The sequence below is a fragment of the Vulpes vulpes genome, chromosome 5 (assembly GCF_048418805.1).
Source record: "Vulpes vulpes isolate BD-2025 chromosome 5, VulVul3, whole genome shotgun sequence".
Taxonomy (NCBI): domain Eukaryota; kingdom Metazoa; phylum Chordata; class Mammalia; order Carnivora; family Canidae; genus Vulpes; species Vulpes vulpes.
Window position 1 is genome coordinate 8,737,352 of NC_132784.1, and position 24,213 is coordinate 8,761,564.

Consider the following 24,213-nt stretch of genomic DNA (forward strand, 5'->3'; position numbering starts at 1 on the left):
GACTTTTATATAATCACTTTCTTGCTTCCCTTTTTAGTTTTATTACACGAAAATGCACTTTAAAATCATAGTTCATGTTTGCTTGTTTTTGAATTTCATAAAAATATATAGATACTTTGTGTCTGGCCTTTTCACTTGTTATGAGATTTATCTGTGTAATTGAGTATGCTTATGATTCATTTGTTTTTATTTATTGTATTCTTTAGTATGAAAACTACAAGTCCTACATTCTGCAGTAGGGGCCTCATGGATTTCTAGTTTTAGGCTATTATAAATAGTGCTGCCCTGAGAAATTTTGTATACTTCACCTGTAATATATGTACATGTATATCTATTTCGGCATATTTCTAGTGGTGGAATTGCTACAAATTTGGTGGATAATACCAAGGTGTTTTCTTTTCTTCTCTTTTCTTTTCTTTTCTTTTTCTTTCTTTGCTTCTTTCTTTTCTTTCTTTCCTTTAAGTGGAAACAACCCTGAACGCTTCACTTTAGGGCGTTTAGTTTTTTTTTTTTTTTAAAGATTTTATTTATTTATTCATGAGAGACACACAGAGAGAGGGGCAGAGAAACAGGCAGAGGGAGAAGCAGGCTCCATGCAGGGAGCCCGATGTGGGACTCGATCCCAGGTCTCCAGGATCACGCCCTGGGCCAAAGGCGGCGCTCAAACCGCTGAGCCACCCAGGGATCCCCCCCAAAGTGTTTTCTTAAGTGTTGGTTGTACCAGTTCACATTCCTACCAGAATGTATGAGAGTTTCCATGTTCTTGTTGATACTTGGTCTTGTCAGTCTTTTACTTAGCCATTCTGGGAAGTAAGTAGTAATGTCTCCTTATACTTTCAATTTGCATTTCTCTGCTGATTAATGGAAACTGGGCAACTTTTTGTGTACTTCTGACCATTGCTGTCTTTTATGAAGTGTCTTTTCAGATATTTTGCCCGTTTTTGTTCTGGATTGCCTATTGGTTAGTTTGTACAAGATTGATATATGTATATATTCTAGAATCAGGCCTTTTGTTGCTTATTTGTTTCATAAATAACTTTTTCCTATGTGGCTTGTTTTCACTTTCCTACAGTGTTTGGTATGCCAAAGTTCTTAATTTCAGTTTGATAGACTTCAATCAGTCTTTCCCTCTAGGGTTTGTGTTTGTTGTGCCCTACTATTTTCTTAGGTCATTTTCTAAAAGCCTTATTATTTTATGTTTCCACACTTATATTGTTACCAGGAATTCATTTTTGTGTATGGTATGAGATAGCAGTTAGTTTCTTTTTTTATTCCATATATTCAGTTATATTCAGTTGCCCAGGGAGGTTTATTTAAAAGAGTGGCCCTGTTCTCACTATGCCCCATTGTCATAAGTTAAGTGCCCATATATACGTGAGTCTGTTTGTTTATTCTGTTCTGTTGATATATTTGTTTTTTCTTGACCTGATAGCATATTACCTTAAGTATTGCCATTTTATAATAAATGTTGATATACAGTGGGAGCAAGTTTTTGTCACTCTTGCCATTGACATTTCCACACAGATTTTGGAATCAACTTGAGAAGTTTCTAAAAATATATTTTAGTTAAGATTTTGACTGAAATCTTACTGAATGTAGATCAATTTGACAAAAATGAAAATTTCATAGTAGTGAGTATATCAACCTGTAGTTTACCTTTTCATTTATTTTAGTCCTCTTTAATTTTTTTTAATTGTTCCATAACTTTTTGGGTATATATTTATTTTGGCTAGATTATTCCTAGGCATTTATTTTTGTGCAGTCGAATATGAAAACTTAAACTTTTTCCTTTTTGGCTTCTTGTACGGAAATGTAATTGATTTCTCTTGTATATTGACTTAGCTCATTTTTTTTTAAAGATTTTATTTATTTGAGAGAGAGAACATATGCACAGAGGGAGAAGCAGACTCCCTGCTGAGTGGGGGTCCTGATGTGAGGCTCTATCCCAGGACCCTGGGATCATGACCTGAACTGAAGGCAGATGCTTAACTGACTGAGCCACCCAGGTGCCCCTCAGTTTTTAATTTTGTATTTGTAGATCTTCTAGATTTTTCTACTTGTAGTTACATTTTCCATTTATAATGACAGTTTTGCTTCTTTGTGAGTTTTATACATTTAATTTTTGTTTCCAGTAGCTCATTAAGTATGATGCTTGATTTCACACTTGTGTCAAAATTTGGCTCTTTCCGCTTTTAATATTGCTGCTAGGAACATAAGTGTACAAGTATCTGTTGGAACCCTGCTTTCACTCCTTTTGGGTATATACCCAGAAGTGGAGTTGCTGCATCATATGTTAATTTTGTGTTTTGTTCTTTGAGTAGCCATCATATCATTTTTCACAGTGACTGCACTGCTTAATATTTCTACCAGTGGTGTACCAGATATTCTAATTTCTCCATGTCCTCCCCACCACTTGTTATTTCCTCCCTCCCTTCCTTTTTTTGTTATTATAGTGATCCAAATGGGTATCAACTATTGCTTTTTACCTGATGTTGCTGACTTCCCTTTTTGAAATCCTTTTTTTTTTTTTTTGTCTGCAGACTTAGCATCCAGTGTGCTTTTAAGCCTATCCATCGAGGACTGAATTTTGGATATTGTAGTATTTGGTGCTTTTAAAAATTGATGTCACTTTTTTAGAAGTACTTTCTGTCCCCCAAATTTTAATCATGTGTTTTATCTTCTTACACATAGTAAGAATTATTATATATTTTTAGACTAACTCTTGTATCCATAGGACTTGAACTCATGACCCTGAGATCAAGAGTCACATACACTACTGACTAAGCCCGCCAGGCAACCCAGAATTATTATTTTAAATTCTCTTTCTGATTATTTTCATGTGCGTAGTTCATGTATGGTGTGTTTCTGCTAGTTTTCATTTATAGTTGTTGAGTGTGTCTGGTTATCTTTGGTTATGTTTTGGACATTACATCTGAAAGTTGTTTATAGAAGTAAATTGAGGGCTGGATTAGGATGATCTCTCCATCTGGAAGTGATTGGGATTTTCATCTGCCAGGGGCTTTAGGGCCCCACTAATCTAAGATCATCTGATGTCAGGGATTTATATATATATATATATTTTGACCAATCAGATTCCTGGAAGCTGGTCTGTGGTCCATCGGAAGGCTGCTTTACTTTCAATTCACTCTCCTAAGGTCTAGCCATTTGGATTTCAAGGGGTAGGGTGCTATCCAGGCTACCAACCTTTGAGGGCTCTGGAATCCAACCTTTGTTTTCCTAGATCCACATGATCACTGAAAACAATTCTCAGTGTCTCAGTTGTCCTTTCCCAGTGTTTAAATGGCATGAGGGCAAAAGTCAACCATTTGCTGCGTGCTCATCCCTCTGGATTTTAGTTTACTTATGTTTCATGACCTGGTATCTTTTCTTTGCCTTCCTTGTCCTCTGATGTTTCCAAGCAGATATTCTTTTATAATTTAGGAGTTTTCATTGTTTTCAGCCTAAGAGTTAGTCTGAGTTACTTAGCAATTACAAACTCCTTTTCAAAGCATTTTTTTTAAAGTTATAGGATAAAGGAATTGTGTCAGACCTTGAGAACTCCTCCATCAAATGAATTCATTACTAATTATAAAGTAACTTGTTTTTGTTTAGTATAGTAGGGGTTTACTGACCATTTACCATGAATTCACTATTATGCTATACATGTTACGGAAATTTTGAAGAAATACAAGGCACAGCATTTCTTTCATTTGAGGGGTTCTGCTGTGGAAACAAGTATAAACTCAGAAAACGAAAAAGAATATTGAAGGAGGCACTTAAAGGTAATGCAGACTTAATGGCTTAGTGAAAACTAAAGGCCTGAAGTGCTGGGTGTGAGCCCGGTCCCCTCCCTGCCCCTGCCCTGTCTCTCCCAGACCACCTTCCTCATGCTGCTCACCCTGTCCTGTCTATAAAACTGCAGCTCCCTGGCACTCCCTCTTTACTGGCATAGCCCTTCAGAGGCTGCTCACTGTCTTCCAGACATGTCTGAGGCCCTTTGGGAGCTTCCTCCCCTGCAACTTCCCCGCCCTGCCTGCCCTCCCTTCCAGCTTTCCCCTTCGTGGCACCTGCCTCACATCTTTGCATGCACACTGCCCTCTGCTTAGAGGTTGTCCTTCCCTTTGGTGCGAGGCTAGTTTTTCCAAATTTAGCCTCACGTAGTGTGACTCTTTCTTGGAAGTCTTCTGTGCCAGCTGAGTCTCTTGTCATCAGGAATCCCAGGCCTCTGCTGGACCACTGATCGGTAACTATCGCCCATGCTTATGGCAGTGACTGTGAGCTGGTGATAACTGCCACCAGGTGTGTAGTGTAGCCCTCACCGTGCACCGAGCACCATGTCAAGCACTTCACATACACATAGTGATGCCTGAGGTAGCTGTTACTGTTGTCTCCATTTTATAGGTAGGAAATTGAGGCACACAGAGGCTTCATAGCCAAAAATTATGGTCTTCTGGGCAATGACTTTATCCATGTATCTCTTTCTTCAGTAAGGAAATGGAAACAGGAGCAGGGCCTGAGCTGTGAAGATAAACGTTTGTGGGTGATGATGCCCTTCCTTGCCCCCTGGGGCTGTGACTCGGGGTGAACTGGACAACTATAAACGAACCCCTTTGCTTCCTTTCAAAGTAGTAGTTTATTCTGCTGTGAAGGTGCCTGGGACTCTCTTCTGTTCTCCCCTGTCCTATTTCACTGGGCCTTAGCTGCATCTGCCAACCTAGGCTTCTTGGGAAGTCTCTGGACTCCCCAGTCTGTCTGGGCAAGGCTTTTTAAATTTAGTTTTGTTGTTTTTAAAGATTTTATTTATTTATTTATTCATGAAAGACAGAGGCAGAGACACAGGCAGAGAGAGAGAAGGAAGCTCCATGCAGGGAGCCTGACGTGGGACTTGATCCTGGGACCCCAGGATCACGCCCTGAGCTGAGGGCGGTGCTAAACCCGCTGAGCCACCCAGGTGTCCCTTGGCAAACCTTTTTGAAATTTACTCTCTAGGATTTAGCTATGCCAGATCTGGTCAAACCTACCAAGTAAACTTCCATCCTGGAAAAGATGAAAATGTCTGTATGTTCCCTCAAATTTCACAGGTGGTTTAACCAAAAAGGGCTCTGATATCTGATAGAATTTTGAATTCATTCAAAATGAAGGTGTAATAACAGCCCTCTTCTACTTTAGGGGGAATGAGTTAGGAAGGGATGTGGTGAGAACCTGAAGACAGCATTTTTAGTATTTTGTAATAAGTAACTGTAATAAGTAACACTTCCACCTCCAACCAGTGACACAGCCATACTCCTGTTTAGCATTTCATCAGGGAAAAGCCAATTCCAATTAATGGATGGCCTCTGTTTTTAAAGTACAAGGTTTAATGTTTAGGATGGTTTTGGATTCACAGAAAAACTATGAGGGTAGTATAGAGAGCCCCGTGTAGCACCCCACACCCCGCCCCCCTTTAATATCTGACATTAGTATGGTGTAGTTGTTACAATTAATAAATATTGATGCATCACTCTTCACTCATGTCCATAGTTTATTCAGAATTCCTCACATTTTTCCTGCTTTTATCTCTTCCAGGATCCCACTCAGGCTGCCACATTACGTTTAGTCATCATGTGTCCCTGGGCACCTCTAGGTTATGACAGTATCTTGGACTTCCATGTTTTAGGTGACCTTGACAGTACTGGTCAGTATTTTGTAGGATGTCCCTCTATGGGAATTTGATGTTTTTCTCATGATTAGATTAGGCTTATGGGTTTTGAGAAGGACATCACAGATGTAAAGTGTCATTTTTTTAAAAAAAGATTTTATTTATTTATTCATTAGACACACACACACACAGAGGCAGAGACACAGGCAGAGACACAGGCAGAGACACAGGCAGAGGGAGAAGCAGGCTCCATGCAGGGAGCCTGGTGTGGGACTCGATCCCAGGACTCCAGGATCACGCCCTGAGCAGGAAGGCGGATACACTTAAGTGCTGAGCCACCAGGTGTCCCGTAAAGTATCATTTTAATCACACCACAGCAAGCATAATGCTGTCAGCATGATTTGTGACTGTTGATATTGACCTTGTTAAGGTTGAGGTGATGTTAGGTTTCTCCACCATAAAATTATTCTTTACTTCCATACTGTACTCTTTGGAAGGAAGTCAGTGTGATGCCTAAATCCTCTTCAGCTGATAAGTAAAGCTACTGTTTGAAATGTTTTGTACCATTACGTATCTTTAAAACCTTTACAGACCACTGTTCTCTTTATAAAAACTTTTCAGAATTATTTCCTGGTATCTTCTAGGTGCCAGTCCCTTGCAAGGACAGCTCATGCCCTGTTTATTGGGCATCTTTTTTTTTTTTTTTTTAAGATTTTATTTATTTATTCATGGGAAACAGAGAAAGAGGCAGAGACACAGGCAGAGGGAGAAGCAGGCTCCTCACAGGGAGCTGCATCCCAGGACCCCGGGATCATGACCTGAGCCAAAGGCAGACGCTCAACCACTGAGCCACCCAGGGGCCCCTTGTTTATTTACTTACTAAGTATTTTATCGGGCGATTTTGAAGCCGTGGGTTCCGAGCTGCATGGGAGCGCCCGCAGTCTTTGTATTTCCAAGATGCAAAACGCAGGGGCAGACATTGGAAAGGAATCGTGACGTCATCCCTTGCATCATCATCATTGCCTCAGTCTTGTTCATGTATTTGTTCTGGAGGATACCGGACCACTCCACGTGTAGCTTTGGGCCACGTCTCCGTGAAGTCGCGTCTCCCCTGAGGAGCGTGTTTGCTAAGGTGGCTCAGGGCTCCTGCTGACCACACACTGAAGCACAGAAGGGACCTTGCGGGTGGCTCAGACTCCTGAGCAGTCGGGGGAAACCGGCGGGATTAACCACAGCCGCGGCCGCGGAGTTTAAGTTACGAGTTAGTTGAAGGTTTAGAGAAAGCACTAAGCCTGTTAGGGGGGAACGTTGAGCCTGCAGCTCCCCCTGGCGACGAGCGGCGGCAACGCGGGCGGCCCCTCGTAAGTGCTCGAGCTGTTGTTATACCTCAAAGTCGTGGAAAAGAGGGTTTTCTTTTTTCCAAAAATTGCACCGAGATAAGGCGGAGCCTTAGCCGGTGCGGGCGTGTTGTGCAGGCGTCAGCAGTACTGCCCTCGCTACGCGCTCATTGGACAGTAGCGCAACCCCAAGAAAAGGATGGTTGGCGGCGGGCGTGCGTGCGCCGCAGGCAGGGAGCGCCGACACCGGGTAGGGTTGCGGTGACTGCTCCGCGGCCGCCGGCCTGGCCGCCTGGTAGCTCGCCTGCCCTCAGTGGGCGCAGCCCCCGAAGCACATCAGCGACTTCTTGCTCTCGGAGGCTTCGAAGGCGGCGAATAGGCCGCTTGGTTTTACCCAGAAGGCCACGCACCGGCTGCGGGTAATTTGCATACGCTTTACTCGCCGGGGCGGGGCCGCGAGGGCGGGGCCTCGGGGGCGGGGCCTCGGGGGGCGGGGCCGCGGCTCGGTGTCCGCGCAGGTCCGCTGGCGCCTCGGACGGGTTCTCTTCGTGGCCGGGTTTTTTGTTTTTTGTTCCTTCTTCCCGTTTCCCGTCACCGACCGTTTTCTCCTGAAGCTGTGAGCAGCCCCTGGTGCGCCGGAGCAGCCGCCTTCACGGCCGTCCACGGCGCAGTCGGCTCGCGCCCCGGGGGCTCCGACCGCGTCCGACCGGGGAATGGGGGCGGCGTCCTGGGAGCTGCCGGGCCGGGCCGGGCCCAGGCCGGCGGCTCACGGCTTCCCGGTGTCTCCCCTTGCAGGTGGTCCTCCTCGGCATGGACATCCTGTCCGCGCTGGTCACCCGGCTGCAGGATCGGTTCAAGGCGCAGATCGGCACAGGTGAGCTGCGGGCGGGCGGGAGGGGCCCGCGTCCTCGGGCAGCCCCGCTCTCCGCCTCCCCCCTGCCCCGCCCGCCCCCAGCCCCAGGCCCCGCCCCCAGGCCCCGCCCTCAGGCCCCGCCCCCAGGCCCCGCCCGCCCCCAGCCCCAGGCCCCGCCCCCAGGCCCCGCCGTCCCGCCCCTGCTGGGGCTGCCCCCCCCGCCCCCCCGCCCTGGAGTCACCCCGACCCCGGCCTCAGGGCACCGTTTGCTCTACCACATGCCCTTCCGCTGCTGCCCCACGTGTGCCCCTCCGCGGTACCGCCACCGCCGCGGACTCTCCCTACCCGGGGGCGGCGGGGTGAGGGCCTGGCCTGGCCTGCGTGTCCGATGCCGCTCAGTGTTTCCGCTCATCATCCGAGGCGCTCTCTGTGTCACTTTATGGTGAACGTTGAGAAGTGTGCATGTCCAACGACCGCTCTCTGTTTTGGAGGGAAAAGGACGTGTCAGCAAAATGAGATAAATAAGCAGGTTTCGTTTTATATGTGATTTAGTCCTTTCTAAATCCCTGACCTCTGGGATTCCATGGTGATGACACAGGCACCAGCCAGCTGTGTGTGCAGGGGCTTCCTTAACAGGACTCAGTCTCTGTGGTTTGTATTTGTTATTTTCCGTTGCCTCCCTAATCAGCCTGCTCTTGCGGATGAGGTCAAGAACTCTTTTCCCATCCTGGCACTAACTGGCCATCTGTAAATAAAAACCTCCCTTACTTTCAGAAATCTGGTATTTTAATAGCGTTCCATTTTCCTCATAAGTTAGCTGAATCGTTCATGATATCTCTTGTAAAGGAAAGGCCTGTATACACTTAGAAGAAGCAGAAGAGTAAGCTAACCTCCGGCACACCGGTGATCTGGGAGCCTTAGCCAATGGTCCACACTAGGCGGGGGGCTAGACTCCATCTAATACACATGCATGTATACTCTAAAATCACGGACAGAAAGCACAGATGAAAAAGAGATGGAGTCCTAAGTGCCTGTTGTTTCTATCAGCGAATATGCAGTATCCCTCTCTTAACTAAATTTCCTTTTGCATCGACTCCTTCTTACCAACGTCTTCCACTGACATCCATTTTACTGTTTCACCAGCTTAAAAATGTCCTGCGAGCTGGCTGGGCCTCTAGTCGGTTAAGGAAGAAGACAAGTAGTATATCCCCGCAAAGGATTTTGCAGATTCTTATAGCAGCTCCCATAGATTTTAGTGAGGAGAATGGAACTGTGAGGAATGGTGGTTCTAGAACGGTGTACATCCTTTAGTCTTCCCAGTAATTGAAATGCCACTTGGTGACTGCAGACCCCCTAAAATAGGCTTTCGTTTGATCAATTTACATTTTGATTTTCAGTGCTGCCAAGTTTAATAGACAGACTGGGAGATGCTAAAGACTCTGTGCGAGAGCAAGACCAAACTTTGCTGCTGAAGATCATGGATCAAGCTGCTAATCCCCAGGTAGGGCAAGGAGGGGCTCCGTGGCTTGCTGGCATCTGTTGTCTGGCCCGCATTGGGCTGTGCACTAATCGGGGAATCTGCTTGAGATTCTCTCTCCCTTTCCTCCCCCCACCCTAGCTCATACATGTGCATGCTCTCTCTCTCTCTCTCTGCAATTTAAGTAGAAAGATTTTACTACTTTTGTTTTTATTTACTTTGATTATTTACCTATTTATTTATATATGTTTTTAATTTAGAGAGCGTATGCAAGCAGGAGGGCAGAGGGTCAAGGAGAGAGAGAATCTTTTTTTTTTCTTAATTTTTATTTATTTATGATAGTCACACACACAGAGAGAGAGAGAGAGAGGCAGAGACATAGGCAGAGGGAGAAGCAGGCTCCATGCACCGGGAGCCTGATGTGGGATTCGATCCCAGGTCTCCAGGATCGCGCCCTGGGCCAAAGGCAGGCGCTAAACCACTGTGCCACCCAGGGATCCCCGAGAGAGAGAATCTTAAGCAGTCTCCACACTTACTGGGGGCTTGAACTCATGACCCTGAGTCAAAATCAAGAGTTGAGCCCAGTGGCTCAGCAGTTTAGCACCGCCTTCAGCCTGGGGCATGATCCTGGAGACCCAGGATCGAGTCCCATGTCAGGCTCCCTGCATGGAGCCTGCTTCTCCCTCTGCCTGTGTCTCTGCCTCCCCCCCCCCTCTTTTTCTCTCTCTCTGTTTCTCTCTCTGTGTGTCTCTCATGAATAAATTTTAAAAAATCTTAAAAAAAAATCTAGAGTAGAATGCTTTGACTGGCTGAGCCACCCAAATGTCCCAAGATGTAATTTTTTAAAGCTGATGTGTTTCACATGAAAATCTCCATAACGTTTCATCTGTCTCTGCTACCCCCCCCCCCCACCCCCAGGATGTTATAAAAAGTAATAAATAGCAAAGGGCATTGACTAAAATAGCGAGCTTAACATGGGAATTGAGTGTTTGAATGCATTAGATTCTTGAGCTCATTTGTGTAGGTGACTCATTTTCTCTGAAAAGAGGTGGTCGTGGTGTCTGGGGAGTCAGGAGGCCTGGCCCTCATTCCTATCTGCTAGTGAGCTGGGGCTGCTGGGACAGATGAACAGAGGGACGCAACCTGGCCTTCTTGGCTTCAACTGTACAATGTATAGGAGGTGGGGTAGGGTGGTAGAAGTTATTAGAAAAAGCCATCCAGGGAAGGTAAAACCTAGAATGTCTTAAAAGATGAGCAGATGTGTGACTTGTGGATAGGGTGGGGACAGCTGTTTCTGACCAGGAGAGCAGTAGGAGTATGTGCTCTTTGGCAAGTCCCCCCAACCTCTCTTGGCCTTACTTTCCTCATCCATGAAATGGGGACAATTACACCTTTCTTTCAGAGCTGTTGGGATAATTAAATGCAGTTATATAAAGGAACGTGTTTCGAAAAACTCTAACTTGATACAGAAATACAAGTTACCTATGTTTCAGTATGCCCTTGAGGTGAGGGGCTGAAATGGATTGATTGAAGTTGGGGCTGACTTGGCACCTGTTGCAGTCCCTCTTCCATCAGCCTTATATTGAAATGAAAGCCTCCTCCTCTCCTGACCTGTCCTTTGTCATCTACAGTACGTGTGGGACCGAATGCTGGGAGGCTTCAAGCACAAGAATTTCCGGACTCGGGAAGGCACATGCCTCTGCCTTGTTGCCACACTCAATGCGTAAGTCTGGGTGGGGCCTGAGGGTTTCCTTTAGCTGAGCATTTTTATTTTTAATTTTGTGTTTTGAAGTAACTATGGATTTCAGGAAGTTGCAGAGAAATGTCCTAGGAAGTGCTATGTACTCCTGCCCCATGATTCTTTAGTCTTAACATCTTACATGTCTGTAGTGCAATGCCAGTGCCAGGAAATCAATACTGATGCAATGCCCAGGGCTTATATAGATTCCTCTGGTGACACACACTACACATTGTGTATGCAGTTCTGCCCAGTTCTGTCTCACATGTAGCTCCAGGGAACCATCACCACTGGTGAGGCACAGGCCAGGCTCCCTCATGCCAATCATCCCCCGCCACCACTGGTCTGTTCACCATCTCTATGATTTTGTTATTTCAAGAATGTTATGTAGATGGGATCATTTATTCCTGTGTTTCTCTTGGGCACGGACCCATTGCTGGGTCATCTGGTGGGTTTAATTTTAACGAAACTGCTTAATTGTTTTCCAGAGTCGTCTGTACTGTTCTTACATTCTCACCATTAGTGAATGGATGATTGGGTTTTTTCCATATCCTTGTTCTGTTTTTTAGCCATTTTGATTGGTGCGTAGTGAATATCTCATTGTGGTCTTAATTTATAATTTCCCAATGACTATTGATGTTGAATATTTCGTCGCATGCTTATTTATAGGAAAGGTTTTTTAAAAATTGAAGTTACAAGTCGCCTTTTCTGATTATAAAAGCGATATTGTATATGTCAGAAAATTTATATCAGGAGGAAGATCATGATTCGGTACATTTCTACCACCTTCATAAAATCACTGTTAACTTGTAGTGCATATTTAGCTCAGCCTGTAAAGTTCAAAAACATCATCGGGATGATAACGTTTATGTCACCTTGTAGATTTTCCACTGATATGTTAGCCTTTCCAGCACCATTTAAATTGCCCACATTTGCATCTTTTTAAAAATGTTTCCAGTTTTTTTTTTTTTTAAAGATTTATTTATTTGTGATAGACCTGGAGAGAGAGAGAGAGAGGGGCAGAGACACAGGCTCCATGCAGGGAGCCCGATGCAGGACTCGATCCCGGAACCCCAGGATCGCGCCCTGGGCCAAAGGCAGGCGCCAAACCGCTGAGCCATCCAGGGATCCCTGTTTCTAGTTTTTGATCACCGTGCTTTCACTTCTGAGAATGTATCCTAAGGAAGCCATCAGATTACCAGAGGTTGTTGTGTTTACAAGGGTTGTGTGTGGTAGTGTTTATGACAGTGAATAGTGGTCAGCGACTTCGGTGCTGTCCAGCAGGTCAGGGTTAGCTGGAACTCTCTGCGGCTACTGTGTCAGGGTCCTTCCCCTGAACAGCTGTTCACTGAACATCAGCTGTGCACAGGAGGGGAGTTAAGGGAGGAGGGCCCTCAAGGGACTCGCAGTTTAGTTGAGAGCACAGAGTTGGGCAGAATAGGAATGGCTGTTTGACAGAATAATAATGCAATGGGCAGCCATGTGTGAGGCAGGCAAGACTGTGGGAGAGGCTGGGGCCTTGGCTTGGCATTGTAAGTTAGGAGCCAGAATGGGGCAAGCGTCGAGTGCTAGGGAGAGCACACTACTGTGGGCGGCATGAAAGGTTTTAAACTCTGTGCAAAGGGCAAACTTTGTGGTGAGGTTTGGAACCAGATGGGCAGAAGATGGGAAGAAAGAAGAGCTGATGTGGGAGGGGTGATTAGGCCCGGGGGGGGGGGGGGTGTTGAGAGGGAGGGGGGCAGTGTTTCTTTTCTTGGTTCTCACCAGCAGTAAAACACTCCTTTTGTTTTCAGCTCTGGAGCGCATACTTTAACACTAAGCAAGATTGTGCCACATATATGTAACTTACTTGGAGATCCAAACAGCCAGGTGAGTGTATTTTAATGAAGAAAGAATGATATTGGTTATAGACCATTAAAACGCATTCTGGTGTTCTATATATACCTGATAGGTGGGTGGGACTTTATTCATGTTTCTAACATGTTTCTAATTATTGTTCCAGATAATTAGCATTAATGCTTTTTAGCATTTATAAGATACCATTGGGGAGTGTGGTGGTCACTCTGTTCTGTTCTCTATGTGGCTGAGGCCTCACTAACCTATTAAGTAATGTCATCCAGACCAGCTTCCAAGATCCTGCCCCTCTGGTCACTCACTCTGCAGCCCAAAGCGGGTGGCCCTGGGGAAGAGTGATCAATGCTGATTGAAGTCAGTTAGGGATTACCTCTTGGGGTAGGAGGATTGATTGGAAGGGGCCTAAGGGACCTATTCTGAGGAGATGGCAGCTTCCAGTATTTTGTTTGGGTGGTGGCCACACTGGTGTATTTAACACTGGCACATGAAATTCCTCAAACCCTAATGAAGTGTGGATGGTATTTTATGTAGATCTTATGTAAATTCAGAGACCAAACACCAAAGCACCACTTCTTTAGTGTAGGGGTAGAGGAGCTGGTAATCCTTGGACCGTCACCAGGCAGGTCACGGAACTTTCCAAGCCTGGGCTTCAGAAGTGCCAATTCTCCCATGGATTCAGTTCTGTTTATCACTGAGAGTCATTTTTGTTATATTAATGAGCTCCTATGAACTCATAATGAGAATACCTCATTAGATAAAGGGGCTGAAAATCAGAACAGTAACTTAACAGAGAAATGTACTTGGTAAGAGGGCATCTGATTTTAAACCTTGCCTGATGATTGCTAACGTGCCCCAGAGAGGTTGTGCCAGCTTGCCCTTCCACCTTCCCTGGCTCCTGGGTCCCTGTGGCTCTGGGCCCTGCCAGCTCTTGTCCTTCCTGCTTCCTCGGCTTTGCCCTTGCTTACCTTGTCTCTGCTCCTGCCTTTCCCGTCCCTATCCCCTCTTCTGTGCTCTGCCCGTGGGTTCTCTGGGTCTCTCTTGCTTGCACCTGCTTTCCTCTTGCCACCCACTCGTTTAACCGGTCTTCATTGACACTGGAAGTAAAATTTCCAAATGTTTTAATTTATTGAATCATACTTTATGTTTTTTTTTTTCATACTTTATGTTTGTGTTAATTTAAAAAGAAACTTAAAAAAATCCTAAGTTATCAAATGGGTTATTATGTGTTTTCTCCCAATTTGGCTTTGTTTTTGTTTTTTGTTTTCTATGGGGGGGAAATCCTTTACTGAAGTTACGCTTTGTGGTGATTGCTGCCATCCCGTGGTATCTTTAAGCAGAAGAGGCAGCCTGGCTAGCTGAAGTTCCCTGTTCGTAACTCAGGCGCTGTCACTGGCCACATGGGTGACATGAATCTGCATGGTGGGCCTCTGGGACATGGAGCAATTGGGGCAAAATGAGGTTGGTGTTCAGTGGGCAGCTTTTGGCAGTCTGTCACAGACAGAGCCGAAATACCCCAAACTCTGCACTTGGACAGTCATCTGTTGATTTGCAGCTGCCCTAGGAATGTTTATCTGCACACGTACACGCACACACATGCCCAGTCGCATCTCCTAGAACCCTCCTGCCAGGAAACTTTACCACCAGCTTCTCTGCTACTGATGCACTTAACTATTCCTCTTCTTGGGGTGTGTATATATGTTGCATGTGCCTGTGCTCTTGCCTCTATTTTAATCTTTTCATCCGTCTTTCCTCCTGTGGGCCCCAGCAGGTGTGGCTAGCCTCCTCTGTATCCCAGTAAACAGTGGTCTTGTGAAGGAGATCATAGGTCTGAAGACCTCAGATTCTGTAAAGCATTCAGCTCGGGCCTGCTGGGCAGGGCTTAATGTATTGGGGCTCTTTTGTAGTCCCAGTGGCCTGAAATGTTGGGGTTCCTTTTTTATGGTGAGCCCGAGGGTGGGCAGAAGCAGTGTAGGGCCCATGTGGTTGTATTAGAAGTGAGCACTATGTTGTGCCTTCAGTCTGAGTGGCTTTTACAGAACTTCCCTTCTCAATCGGAATGTGTTACTTCGTAATACTGAAGAAAATGCGTTCTGCTCTATTTCCTGACTTGACCCTCAAATGTTGTCTGACCCCATACCTTTTGTAAGCCTGAGGAATGAGGATTTTAAAGGCTGAGGATATTGGTTTGAAGATGTGGATATACGACTTCCATTAGCCATCATGTTGAGTGTTTTAAACACACAGCTTAGAGGCCCCCAAACTGCTGGCCTGAAATCTGATTCAGCCTGCAGACTGGAGTATGTGTCCACGCAATGTTTTAGTTTCACATTTTGGAGTTTTGGTGTTCTTATATTTGGGAGATCTGTATTTGGTTTCTCTTGAAAGATTGGAAGCTGTGGCAGAGCCGTACCTGTATTCTTCCAAGGCTGGGTGATGGTGGCCTATTTGCCCGACCCTCCCATTTTCCCTCTTCTCTCTGGCAGCAGGGTCCCCTGCCAGAGCCATTTGTCATTATATACCCACCTGGCTCCACTCATGTATCATGTCCCCTGCCTGGGCCATGTGGGCACTTTGGTTTGGCATCTCGTAAGCACTCAGATATTTGTTGAATGAATTATTTGTTGAATGAGTTATTTTTTTCTAGTCCTCAAAGCAGCCTGCAGCCTTCGTCAGCTCACAGAGAAAATTGAGGCTAAAATAGTTGATATCTTTTATTCAGGGTTACACAGTTCCTAAATGGCCAGGTGGGTGCTCAGGTCTACTTTGACTCTAAGGCTGGTCGTTATACCACTAGATGTCTTAAACTCCTAACAGTCTAGACTTTCTGTGTAGGGCAGGTTGTTGCTTGCTTATTAAGGCGAGGGGCTCTGAGCAAATATCATTTGAAAGTGAGCCAAGTGATGCACTTAGTACTGCTCTTCAAGACACAGTGGCATTAACAACTTGGGTAGTATATACACGTTTCCATATAAAAATGCTGCCTATCATCAGAAGGTACTTCTTTTCCCAAATAAACTGAAAATCTGTATTAGTTGGCTTGGGCCGCCGTAACAAAATACTGCGGGTGGCCTAAACAAGAAAGCTATTATTTCTCACAGTTCTGAAGCCTGGTAGTTTGAGATCAGGGTGTCAGCATCATCTGGTTCTGGAAGGGTGCAGACGGTTCCCTCAGTTTGTGCTCACATGACCCCACTGTACACATTGGAGAATGCAGCTAGCTCATAGGTGTCTTTTCTTACAAAGACACCAGTCCTGTTGTATTAGGGCCCTATTCTTATGACTTCATTTAACCTTAATTACCTTCTAGGTACAATCATGCTGGGGGTTAGGACTTCAACGTATGAGGGGCAGGGGATGTAAACATTCAGTCTGTAACATGACAGTTTGCCCTTTGCCACCATCAGGGGAAAAATGATCAGCGGAATTATCTGTCCTGTAATGCTCTTAAATCAAGAGTAGCCTGCAGTGTTGAGAATTGTAAATTGTTTGTATCCCTACTTCCTGCCTCTGTCTTTTGTTCTCTGTTATTTTGGTTTCATTGCTTGAGACCAAATACAAAATTGTGTTGCTCCCCTGTCTTTGCCTACTGGTGTAAGCCCACATCTCCCCTCCTCCCCACCCCTCACAGGCTGGCCTGGGTTCCAGGGTATGCTGAAAGTGCCCCACCCCCATGTTTTTATTTGCAAAATTTTAAATCTAAAGAAAAATTGTAGGACTAGTATTAACATCTGTATTTACCAGTTAACATTTGTTTTATCTCTCCCTGTATGTATACACACCCACAGAAATACACTCTTTTTTTCTGAACCATGATATTTTTGCTCTGAGATACTTAAGTTCATGTCTCTCAGTAACAAGGATATGTTCTTATATAACCACATGCTATTTTCACATCCAAGAAATTAAACCTTGATAACAGTGATAATATTTGATGTACAATCCAATTCAGATTACCCTGTTTTTGTTTTCAGTCTCTTCTGTTTCTTAAGCCTTATATATTGCTGCTTTCTTAACTTTGTTCATATTTGTGTTGGGCCAGCTACTTACTTGCTCTTCCTGAAGTACATGCCATGCATCTCTGCTTTCATGCCTTTGCACACAGGCTGTCCCTTGTTTGGAACCTGTCTTGTTCCATCTTTACCTGGTAAAATGCTGTCCCCTAAGCACAGTTTAAGTGGTTCCTTCTTCAAGAAAATGTTCCTTGTTATTGTCCAGTCGTCTTGCTCCATTCCCTAAACTGTGCGAACACTTTATACTCTTGTATGATGTTTACTACATCCTGTTCTGTATTAAATGTAGAATTTATGGATTTTTGCTCCACCTCACCCCCATCTCCTTTTAGCTCTTGTATACAGGGCTCTATGAATTATGGCCTTTACTACCCAGTTTTGTTGCTGAGTATTTGTTTTACTGAATTAAACCTACACTGCTTTTTATATGGTGTTTTGTTTTTAGTATAATTCATTTATTTGTAGTATTTTCCATTTTGGGAAGATTATCCGATTCCTGACATGAAATGAAAGAATTGAAAGAGCTAAGGGATGTGGACTTCAACATGTTTACAGGGATGGGACCCAAATATTCTTTGGAATTGTACCAACAGCATGGCTGTGTCTAGTCAAACGTCTATAAGGGATTGTATCACAATTGCATTGATAGATTGGTAATAAACTTGGGGTGGTGTATAGCCTGTTGTGTCCCAGCAGGAAGTGCTGTGGATTGACACAGAGCAGCTGTAAGATCTCTTCTTTTACATCTAGGTTCGAGATGCAGCAATAAACAGCTTAGTGGAAATTTACAGACATGTAGGAGAACGTGTGAGGGCAGATCTCAGTAAAAAAGGATTGCCACAATCCCGGTGAGTTCAGACTTTTTTTCCTTTCTTCTGCTCTTCTTCCCCTCTTCTTTTTTCAGTTAACGTCTTGCTTAATTTGTTGTGATTATATTCAAAGAATATGTGGTTAGAGGATTGGTGGTTGGAGATCTTGTCCAGATAATATGTTGGGGGCCCCTCCCATTCTACTTCCTCAAAAGAAGTACTGTCACTCAGACATCTAGCCACATCTCATGTCATGTTTTGATTTTAGAAGCATATTTAAAGTCAACTTTGAAAAATTCAGCCTTCTTTTGGTTCATATATTTCTATATCTTGGTTGCACATAATGCCTAGTATAGTAGGCGCCTAGAATATATTTGTTTGCATTAATGAAGCCCTTCCACAATGTGTCTGGATAAATAAAGAAATAATTCTGGAAAGCATCTTGGAAATGGTAGTTTTCTGTTAGTCTCAATATGTAGAGGCCAGTTGTAAGGGTATCAGCATCTCAGCAGATCCAAGACCACATGAGTCCACAGATGTCTCTGTTGTAGTTAACATTTAAAAAAATAATGAACTGGATATCTTTAATTTTAACTACAACGGAGAAATTTTAAACCATTTGTGCTTGCCCTGTTCCTTTAAGGGAGAGAGTAATGTGCAAGTCCTGGGGAGCTGGACATGGCCTGGGCTTCTGGAGCAGCTAGTGTGAGCCTGTCACTGTGTCCCTGGAGATAGCAGAGCCCAGAGACATGAAGTGACTTGGGAGAGCACATAGCACGAGTCAGAGCTCAGAGGGAAGCCCTGTTCTGACTTTCCTTTTAATTTTCTCTATCCCATTTTGTAAGAGTTTATAGAGTATTAGGATGTGGGTTGGCATTTTGAAATATACAGGTATCCTCTGCCTTAATGTCCCTTAATGGGATATGATGAAAGAGAGCCCCTTACCCTAAAGTAGGGGTTCTATGCACAGTCAAGTGGGGCTATACTCTGTGTTGCTGAGAGTCCAATCTGACCCCAGGGTTGCTCTCACGGTGCCCCTGAGCTGCGTGCAACATAATTAGATGGGAATAAAAGTATTTTCATTGGGAATAAAAGTATTTTCATGTTTTTTTTATATCAGATAATCTGTGAGAATAGACTTATTTTGTTCCCGCGTTTTATGAACCTCAGCTTTCTGGTCTTTGAGTTTATGGGAGAATACCTAGGAGAAAGATGAACTTAAAGACAAAAGCATTACACGGTGTGCTAGGGAAAATTGGAGGGCCCAGGTGAGCAGGGAGAGCAGGGCTGGAGGGAAAGGGCTGTTTACTCATGACGTCAGCATCATCACTGGGAAGACCTTTCCTACTCCAGGGATGGCCTCAGTGGACTGCGTAGCTCGCAGTGGCTCTAGGCCATGAGCAGACCATCTCATGGTGGGACTTCTGCATCCTGTCTGAAAGCTGCTGTAGCAAGCCTATAGGTCTGGGAGGTGATAAGGTGACACTGAGATCTAGAGAGGTGAGTGCACAGAGACTGCTATCCTTGGGGAGGCCGGCTTGCAAGGCTTGCTCTGGGCTGGTGGCTGGAAGCTTTGATTTGGGGGGCTTCCCACCATTCCTGAAGAGTGGGCAAGAGTGGCTCCCTGTATCCCAGCAGTGGGTGTCATGCTGAGCACCTGATTTCCTTCTGGGAGTCTGGCATTTTGTCAAGTGCTACCCCAGGAGATGTCTGCATGACCAGCCACAGCAGAGCTCCAGTTGCTGGGGATGTTAAGCATGTTCTGTGACTCCACTCCACTGGGAGAGGCTCTAGGAAGCTCGCGCTTGGTTTCCTGCAGACTTTACTCCACGTACCTTCTCCCTTTGCTGGTTTCTCAGAGTGCCTTAAAGTATGATAGTGATAGCTGTGAGTGTGAATGTATGCCAAGCTCTCAGTCCTCCCAGCTGGTCGTTAAACCCAGGTGTGGGCTTGGAGACCCCAACACAGAGGGTAATTTGGGTAAGGTTCCAGGGGCACTTAATGCCAGCCAGAGCTAGGGCTAGCACTTTCTCATCCAGACTCCCATCACTCTCCTGTTTTTTGTTTTTTAAGTATTGAAAAGAAACTATCAAGAGTTTGGGCCTCTGTGAATGGGAATGAAGGCTTCTGATGTCTCATGTGGCCTAAAAATCCTTCCTAAAATTTGCAGACTACGCGGAGAGGGTCATCTAGGGAAACGGGCCAACATCCTTCACTGCTGTCAGTGTAAACTGTGGTAGACAGGGCAGCCCCGGTGGCTCAGCGGTTTAGCGCCACCTTCAGCCCAGGACATGATCCGGGAGACCCGGGATCCAGTCCCGCATTGGGCTCCCTGCATGGAGCCTGCTTCTCCCTCTGCCTGTGTCTCTGCCTTTCTCTCTCTGTGTCTCTCATTAATAAATACATAAAATCTTAAAAAAAGAAAAAAAACCCAGCAATACCTGTGGTAGACAGGGTGCCTGGAGAAGGAGGTGTTGGTACTTCAAAGGCATTACTCTGGTGAAAGAAGCCAAAACTTCCTATTTCTTTGTATTTATTACAAGACACTTACCTAGCACTGGGAGGGTCAGAGGCCCTGGCTGCCACCTTTATTTTGATTTTGCCAGGGACATGTGCAAATGGAATGAGACTTTCAAAAGTTCTGCTGTTTGGAAAATTTATTGTCTGGTATTTGTGGCTCCAAATGGCTGGTGGGAATACTTGAACATTCTAGACTTCTGTTATGTCATTTTTATATATATCTATTTTGCTGTTGCATGAGATCATACGTTTTTAGCTGAACAAGATGCCACAGGACTAATAAAGTATTGCAGGAGATGCATGGTGCTTCCTGAAACTTGGATTTCACCAAAAATAAAAATGTTGCCCCCTTAAGAGTTTGTCCATTGAGTGAGTGCTGTATTTGAGAAGATTAATTACATTTGTAAGAAAGATGTGATGAAAAAATGCCTTGATATAATATCAGCTAAGTGATATAAAAGTTAAGATCAGTAATGTGCTTTGAGGTGCAGTTCCTTTTTCCATTTCACAGCTGGGAAGAGACTTGTTCTTTCACTTTGGAGGAGCTGGAATTTTGCTTTTGGACCGTGCATCTGGTTATTTGAGTCTTGTCTATCTGCTGGCTAAAATCTTTCTTTTTTTTTTTTAAAGATCTTAATTATTTGAGAGAGGGAGTGTTGGGAGAGGGGCAGAGGGACAAGCAGACAGCAGGGGAGCCTAACATGCTGGCCTTGATCCCTGGACCCTGAGATCATGACCGAATTGAAGTCAGTTGCTTAACTGACTGAGCCACCCAGGTTCTCCTCATTTAGAATGTCAAAGCCAGCACCCCATTGTGTTCTAGCTTTTAGTGTTTCTACTGAGAATTGCAAAGCCATTCTGATTCTTCAACCTCTGTGGATAACTTTGATTTTCTTTGTCCCCACAGTTTGTTTGAAACTTTATGATGATGGGTCTTATATGAGACTATTTTCATTTTTTGTGTGGTGCACTTGGAGGGCTTTTCCATCTGGAACCTCATATCTTCTGGGCAAGTTTCCTTAAGAATATAACTATTATGTTTATAAATATAAGTAGTTCATAAATAAAACTAGCATATAAGTTTAAGTTTTATATCTATATACTGCTTATATTAATAAGTATAATAGTTCTGGCCACTTGGACCAGTCCCTCTGATTTTATTTTTTCTTTCCTATTTCTATTTCTATATTTTTGTTCTGTCTTCTGGGGAGATTTTCTCAAATTTATCTTCTAACCATTCTATTGGGTGCTTGATTTAAAATTTTTTCTTTTTTGGGAACACCTGAGTGGCTCAATGGCTGAGCATCTGTCTTTGGCTCAGGGCATGATCCTGGGGTCCTAGGATCGAGTCCTGCATCACGTTCCCTGCAGGGAACCTGCTTCTCTGTCTGCCTGTGTCTCTTGCCTCTCTCTCTCTGTGTCTCTCATGAATAAATAAATCTTAAAATATTTTTTTTCCTTTTTTGTTCTAATGGTATGGTCCCTTTTTATACCATTGTTTCTGTTTTTAAAATAAGAGTCTTTTTGAAATATTCGTATACAATAATTTTTGTTTATCATATTTTTATAATTTACCATATCCCCTTTAAAGTGAAGAGTTGTTTTTAGTATATTCAGAAAGTTGTGTAGCCATCATTGTTATCAAGTTTTAGAAATTTGAAAAGAATCCCTGTATCCATCAGTAGTCGTTCTCTTCTTCCTTTCTTCTACTTAGCCCCTGGGAATGACTAGTCCACTTTTATTTTATGGATTTGACTGTTTTGGGACATTTCATGCAAATCACATAACCAGCTGAGCCACCCAGGCACCCAGAATGTTTCTTTTTCCTTTCCAATGTGGATGCTTTTTATTCTTTCTTGCCTAAAAGCCCGGGCTAGAACTTCCAGTATTTTGTTATCCATTCTTCTGTTGATGGACACTTGCTTTCCACTTTTTGGCTATGTGAATAATGTTGCTGTGAAAATGGATATATAGATCTCTCTTATATTCTCTACATTCAATTCTTCCAGTATAACATTGAATAGGAGTGGTGAGAGGCAATGGCCATCATCCTATTCCTGATTTTGGGAGTAAAGCTTTCCGTCTTTCAACATTGTTAGTTGTGGGTTTTTTGTATATGACTGTATGAGGTTGAAGAGATTCTATTCCTAGTTTGTTGAGTGTTTTTTTTAATCATGAAAGGATGTTGAATTTTGTTAAATACTTTTTCTGCCATCTATTGAGAGGATTATGTGACTTTGATTTTTATTCTATTGATATATTGTATTACATTAATTGATTTTCAGATATTAAATCAACCTTGCATTCCTGGGATAAATTCTACTTTGTCATGGTATATAACTCTTTTTATATGCTGCTGGATATATAAGGGAAATTGGTCTATACTTGTCTTTTATTGTGATTCTTTTTCTTGGTTTTGGTGGTGTTATTTATTATACTACCCTCATAGAATGAATTGGAGAGTGTTCCCAACCCTCTTTTTCTAGTTTTAAAGGGTATCTTTTTCTTTAATTAATGGTTTTATTTTTTGAAGCATTTTTAGATGTATAGAAAGACTGGCTAGAAAGTCCAGAGTTCCCTTCTTTCTCTCCTCTTTGCTTCCTCCTTCTCAGTTTCCTCCATTCTCATCTGTATTTCATAGGATTTTGTGAATGGTGCTAATTCTTCTTTAAACATTTGTTAGAATTTACTGTATGTGAAGCCATGTGGGCCTGGGCTTTTGCTTTAGGGATATGTTTTGATTACTAATCCAACCTCTTTGCTTGGTTATTGGTCTATTCAGATTTTGTTTCTTTTTAAATCATTTTTGGTAGTTTCTGTCTAGGAATTTATCCACTAAGTTACCTACTTTTTGACACACACTTGATAGTGTTTTTTGTAATTCTTTTTATTTTTGTAAGGGTAGTAGTAAATGTGCCTTCTTTCATTTGTTGAGTAATTCAAATCTTCTGTCTCTCTCTTTTTTTCTGGTCAAATTAAGGGTTTGTTAAATTTGTTGATTCTTCCTCCACCCTCCCACCCCCCAAAGAACTAAATTTTGGCTTGTTGATTTTATTTATTGTTTTTCTGCTTCCTCTTTTATATATTTCTGCTTTTTCATTTTGTTGATTTCCCTGTCTTTTAAGGCAGAACTTAAGTTATTGATTTGATAATCTTCTATCTTAATGTAGGCATCTATGCCTATAAATTTTTTATGGTATGATATAAGTACTACTTTATAAGTACTACTGAAGCTGCATCCCATGTTATGTATATTGTATGTTCATTTTTATCTCAGAGAACTTTTTAAATTTTCCACTTGTTTTTATCATTGACTTTCTTTGTTTTTTGTTTTTTTTTTTTACTTTCTTTGTTATTATAGGAGTGTTTTGTTAAATTCTTACATTATTTGTTACTTTATTATTTCTATTTGTCATTGATTTCTAATTTTATCCTGTTATGATCACAAGTCATAACTTCTGTGTTCTATGATTTTAGTTCTTTGAAATTTGTTTTAGGCTTATTTTATGGCCTAGCCATATGCTGTGTCCTGGAGAATGTTCCATGTGTACTTCGGAAGTATCTGTATTCTGTTGTTAGTTATTGAAATGTGTGATATTGAATCTCCAATTAATACTGCTGAATTATTTATTTCTCCAGTTCTCTTGTTTTTTGCTTATAAGTTTTGGGGCTCTGTTTTTGTGTACATATCATTATGATGTGTTCCTGAGATAGTGACCCTTTTGTCATTGTAAAATGTCCTTCTTTGTCCCTGGTAGCATTTTTTTGTCCTAAAGTCAGTACTGCTTAATAATAGTATAGTCACTCCAGACTGCTTCTAAGCACTGTTTGCATGGAATGTATTTTTCTGTCTTTTTACTTTCTATCTCTGTGTTTTTGCATTTAAAGTGAGTCTCTTGTAGGTAGCATATAGTTGGGTGTTGTTTCTTTATTCATTCTGACAATCTTTGCCTTTTCATTGGAGTGTTTAATTCATT

General features: G+C 43.2%; 1 protein-coding gene and 1 non-coding gene across 9 annotated transcripts in view; one reads left to right on the forward strand and one right to left on the reverse strand.

The window, feature by feature from the left end:
• CLASP1 (cytoplasmic linker associated protein 1) overlaps nucleotides 1-24,213 on the forward strand; it is a 263,096-nt gene that overhangs the window by 81,776 nt on the left and 157,107 nt on the right. For all 8 annotated transcript variants that reach the window (XM_072757530.1, XM_072757533.1, XM_072757532.1 and 5 more), the window contains exons 3-7: nucleotides 7,771-7,849; nucleotides 9,226-9,329; nucleotides 10,937-11,028; nucleotides 12,837-12,912; nucleotides 17,658-17,755. In XM_072757530.1, coding sequence (XP_072613631.1) covers nucleotides 7,771-7,849; nucleotides 9,226-9,329; nucleotides 10,937-11,028; nucleotides 12,837-12,912; nucleotides 17,658-17,755 — 449 coding nt within the window. The remainder of the gene's footprint in view (nucleotides 1-7,770; nucleotides 7,850-9,225; nucleotides 9,330-10,936; nucleotides 11,029-12,836; nucleotides 12,913-17,657; nucleotides 17,756-24,213) is intronic.
• LOC112934358 (U4atac minor spliceosomal RNA) lies at nucleotides 7,054-7,179 on the reverse strand. The gene has a single exon (XR_003237891.1). It is a non-coding gene; the product is annotated as a U4atac minor spliceosomal RNA (small nuclear RNA).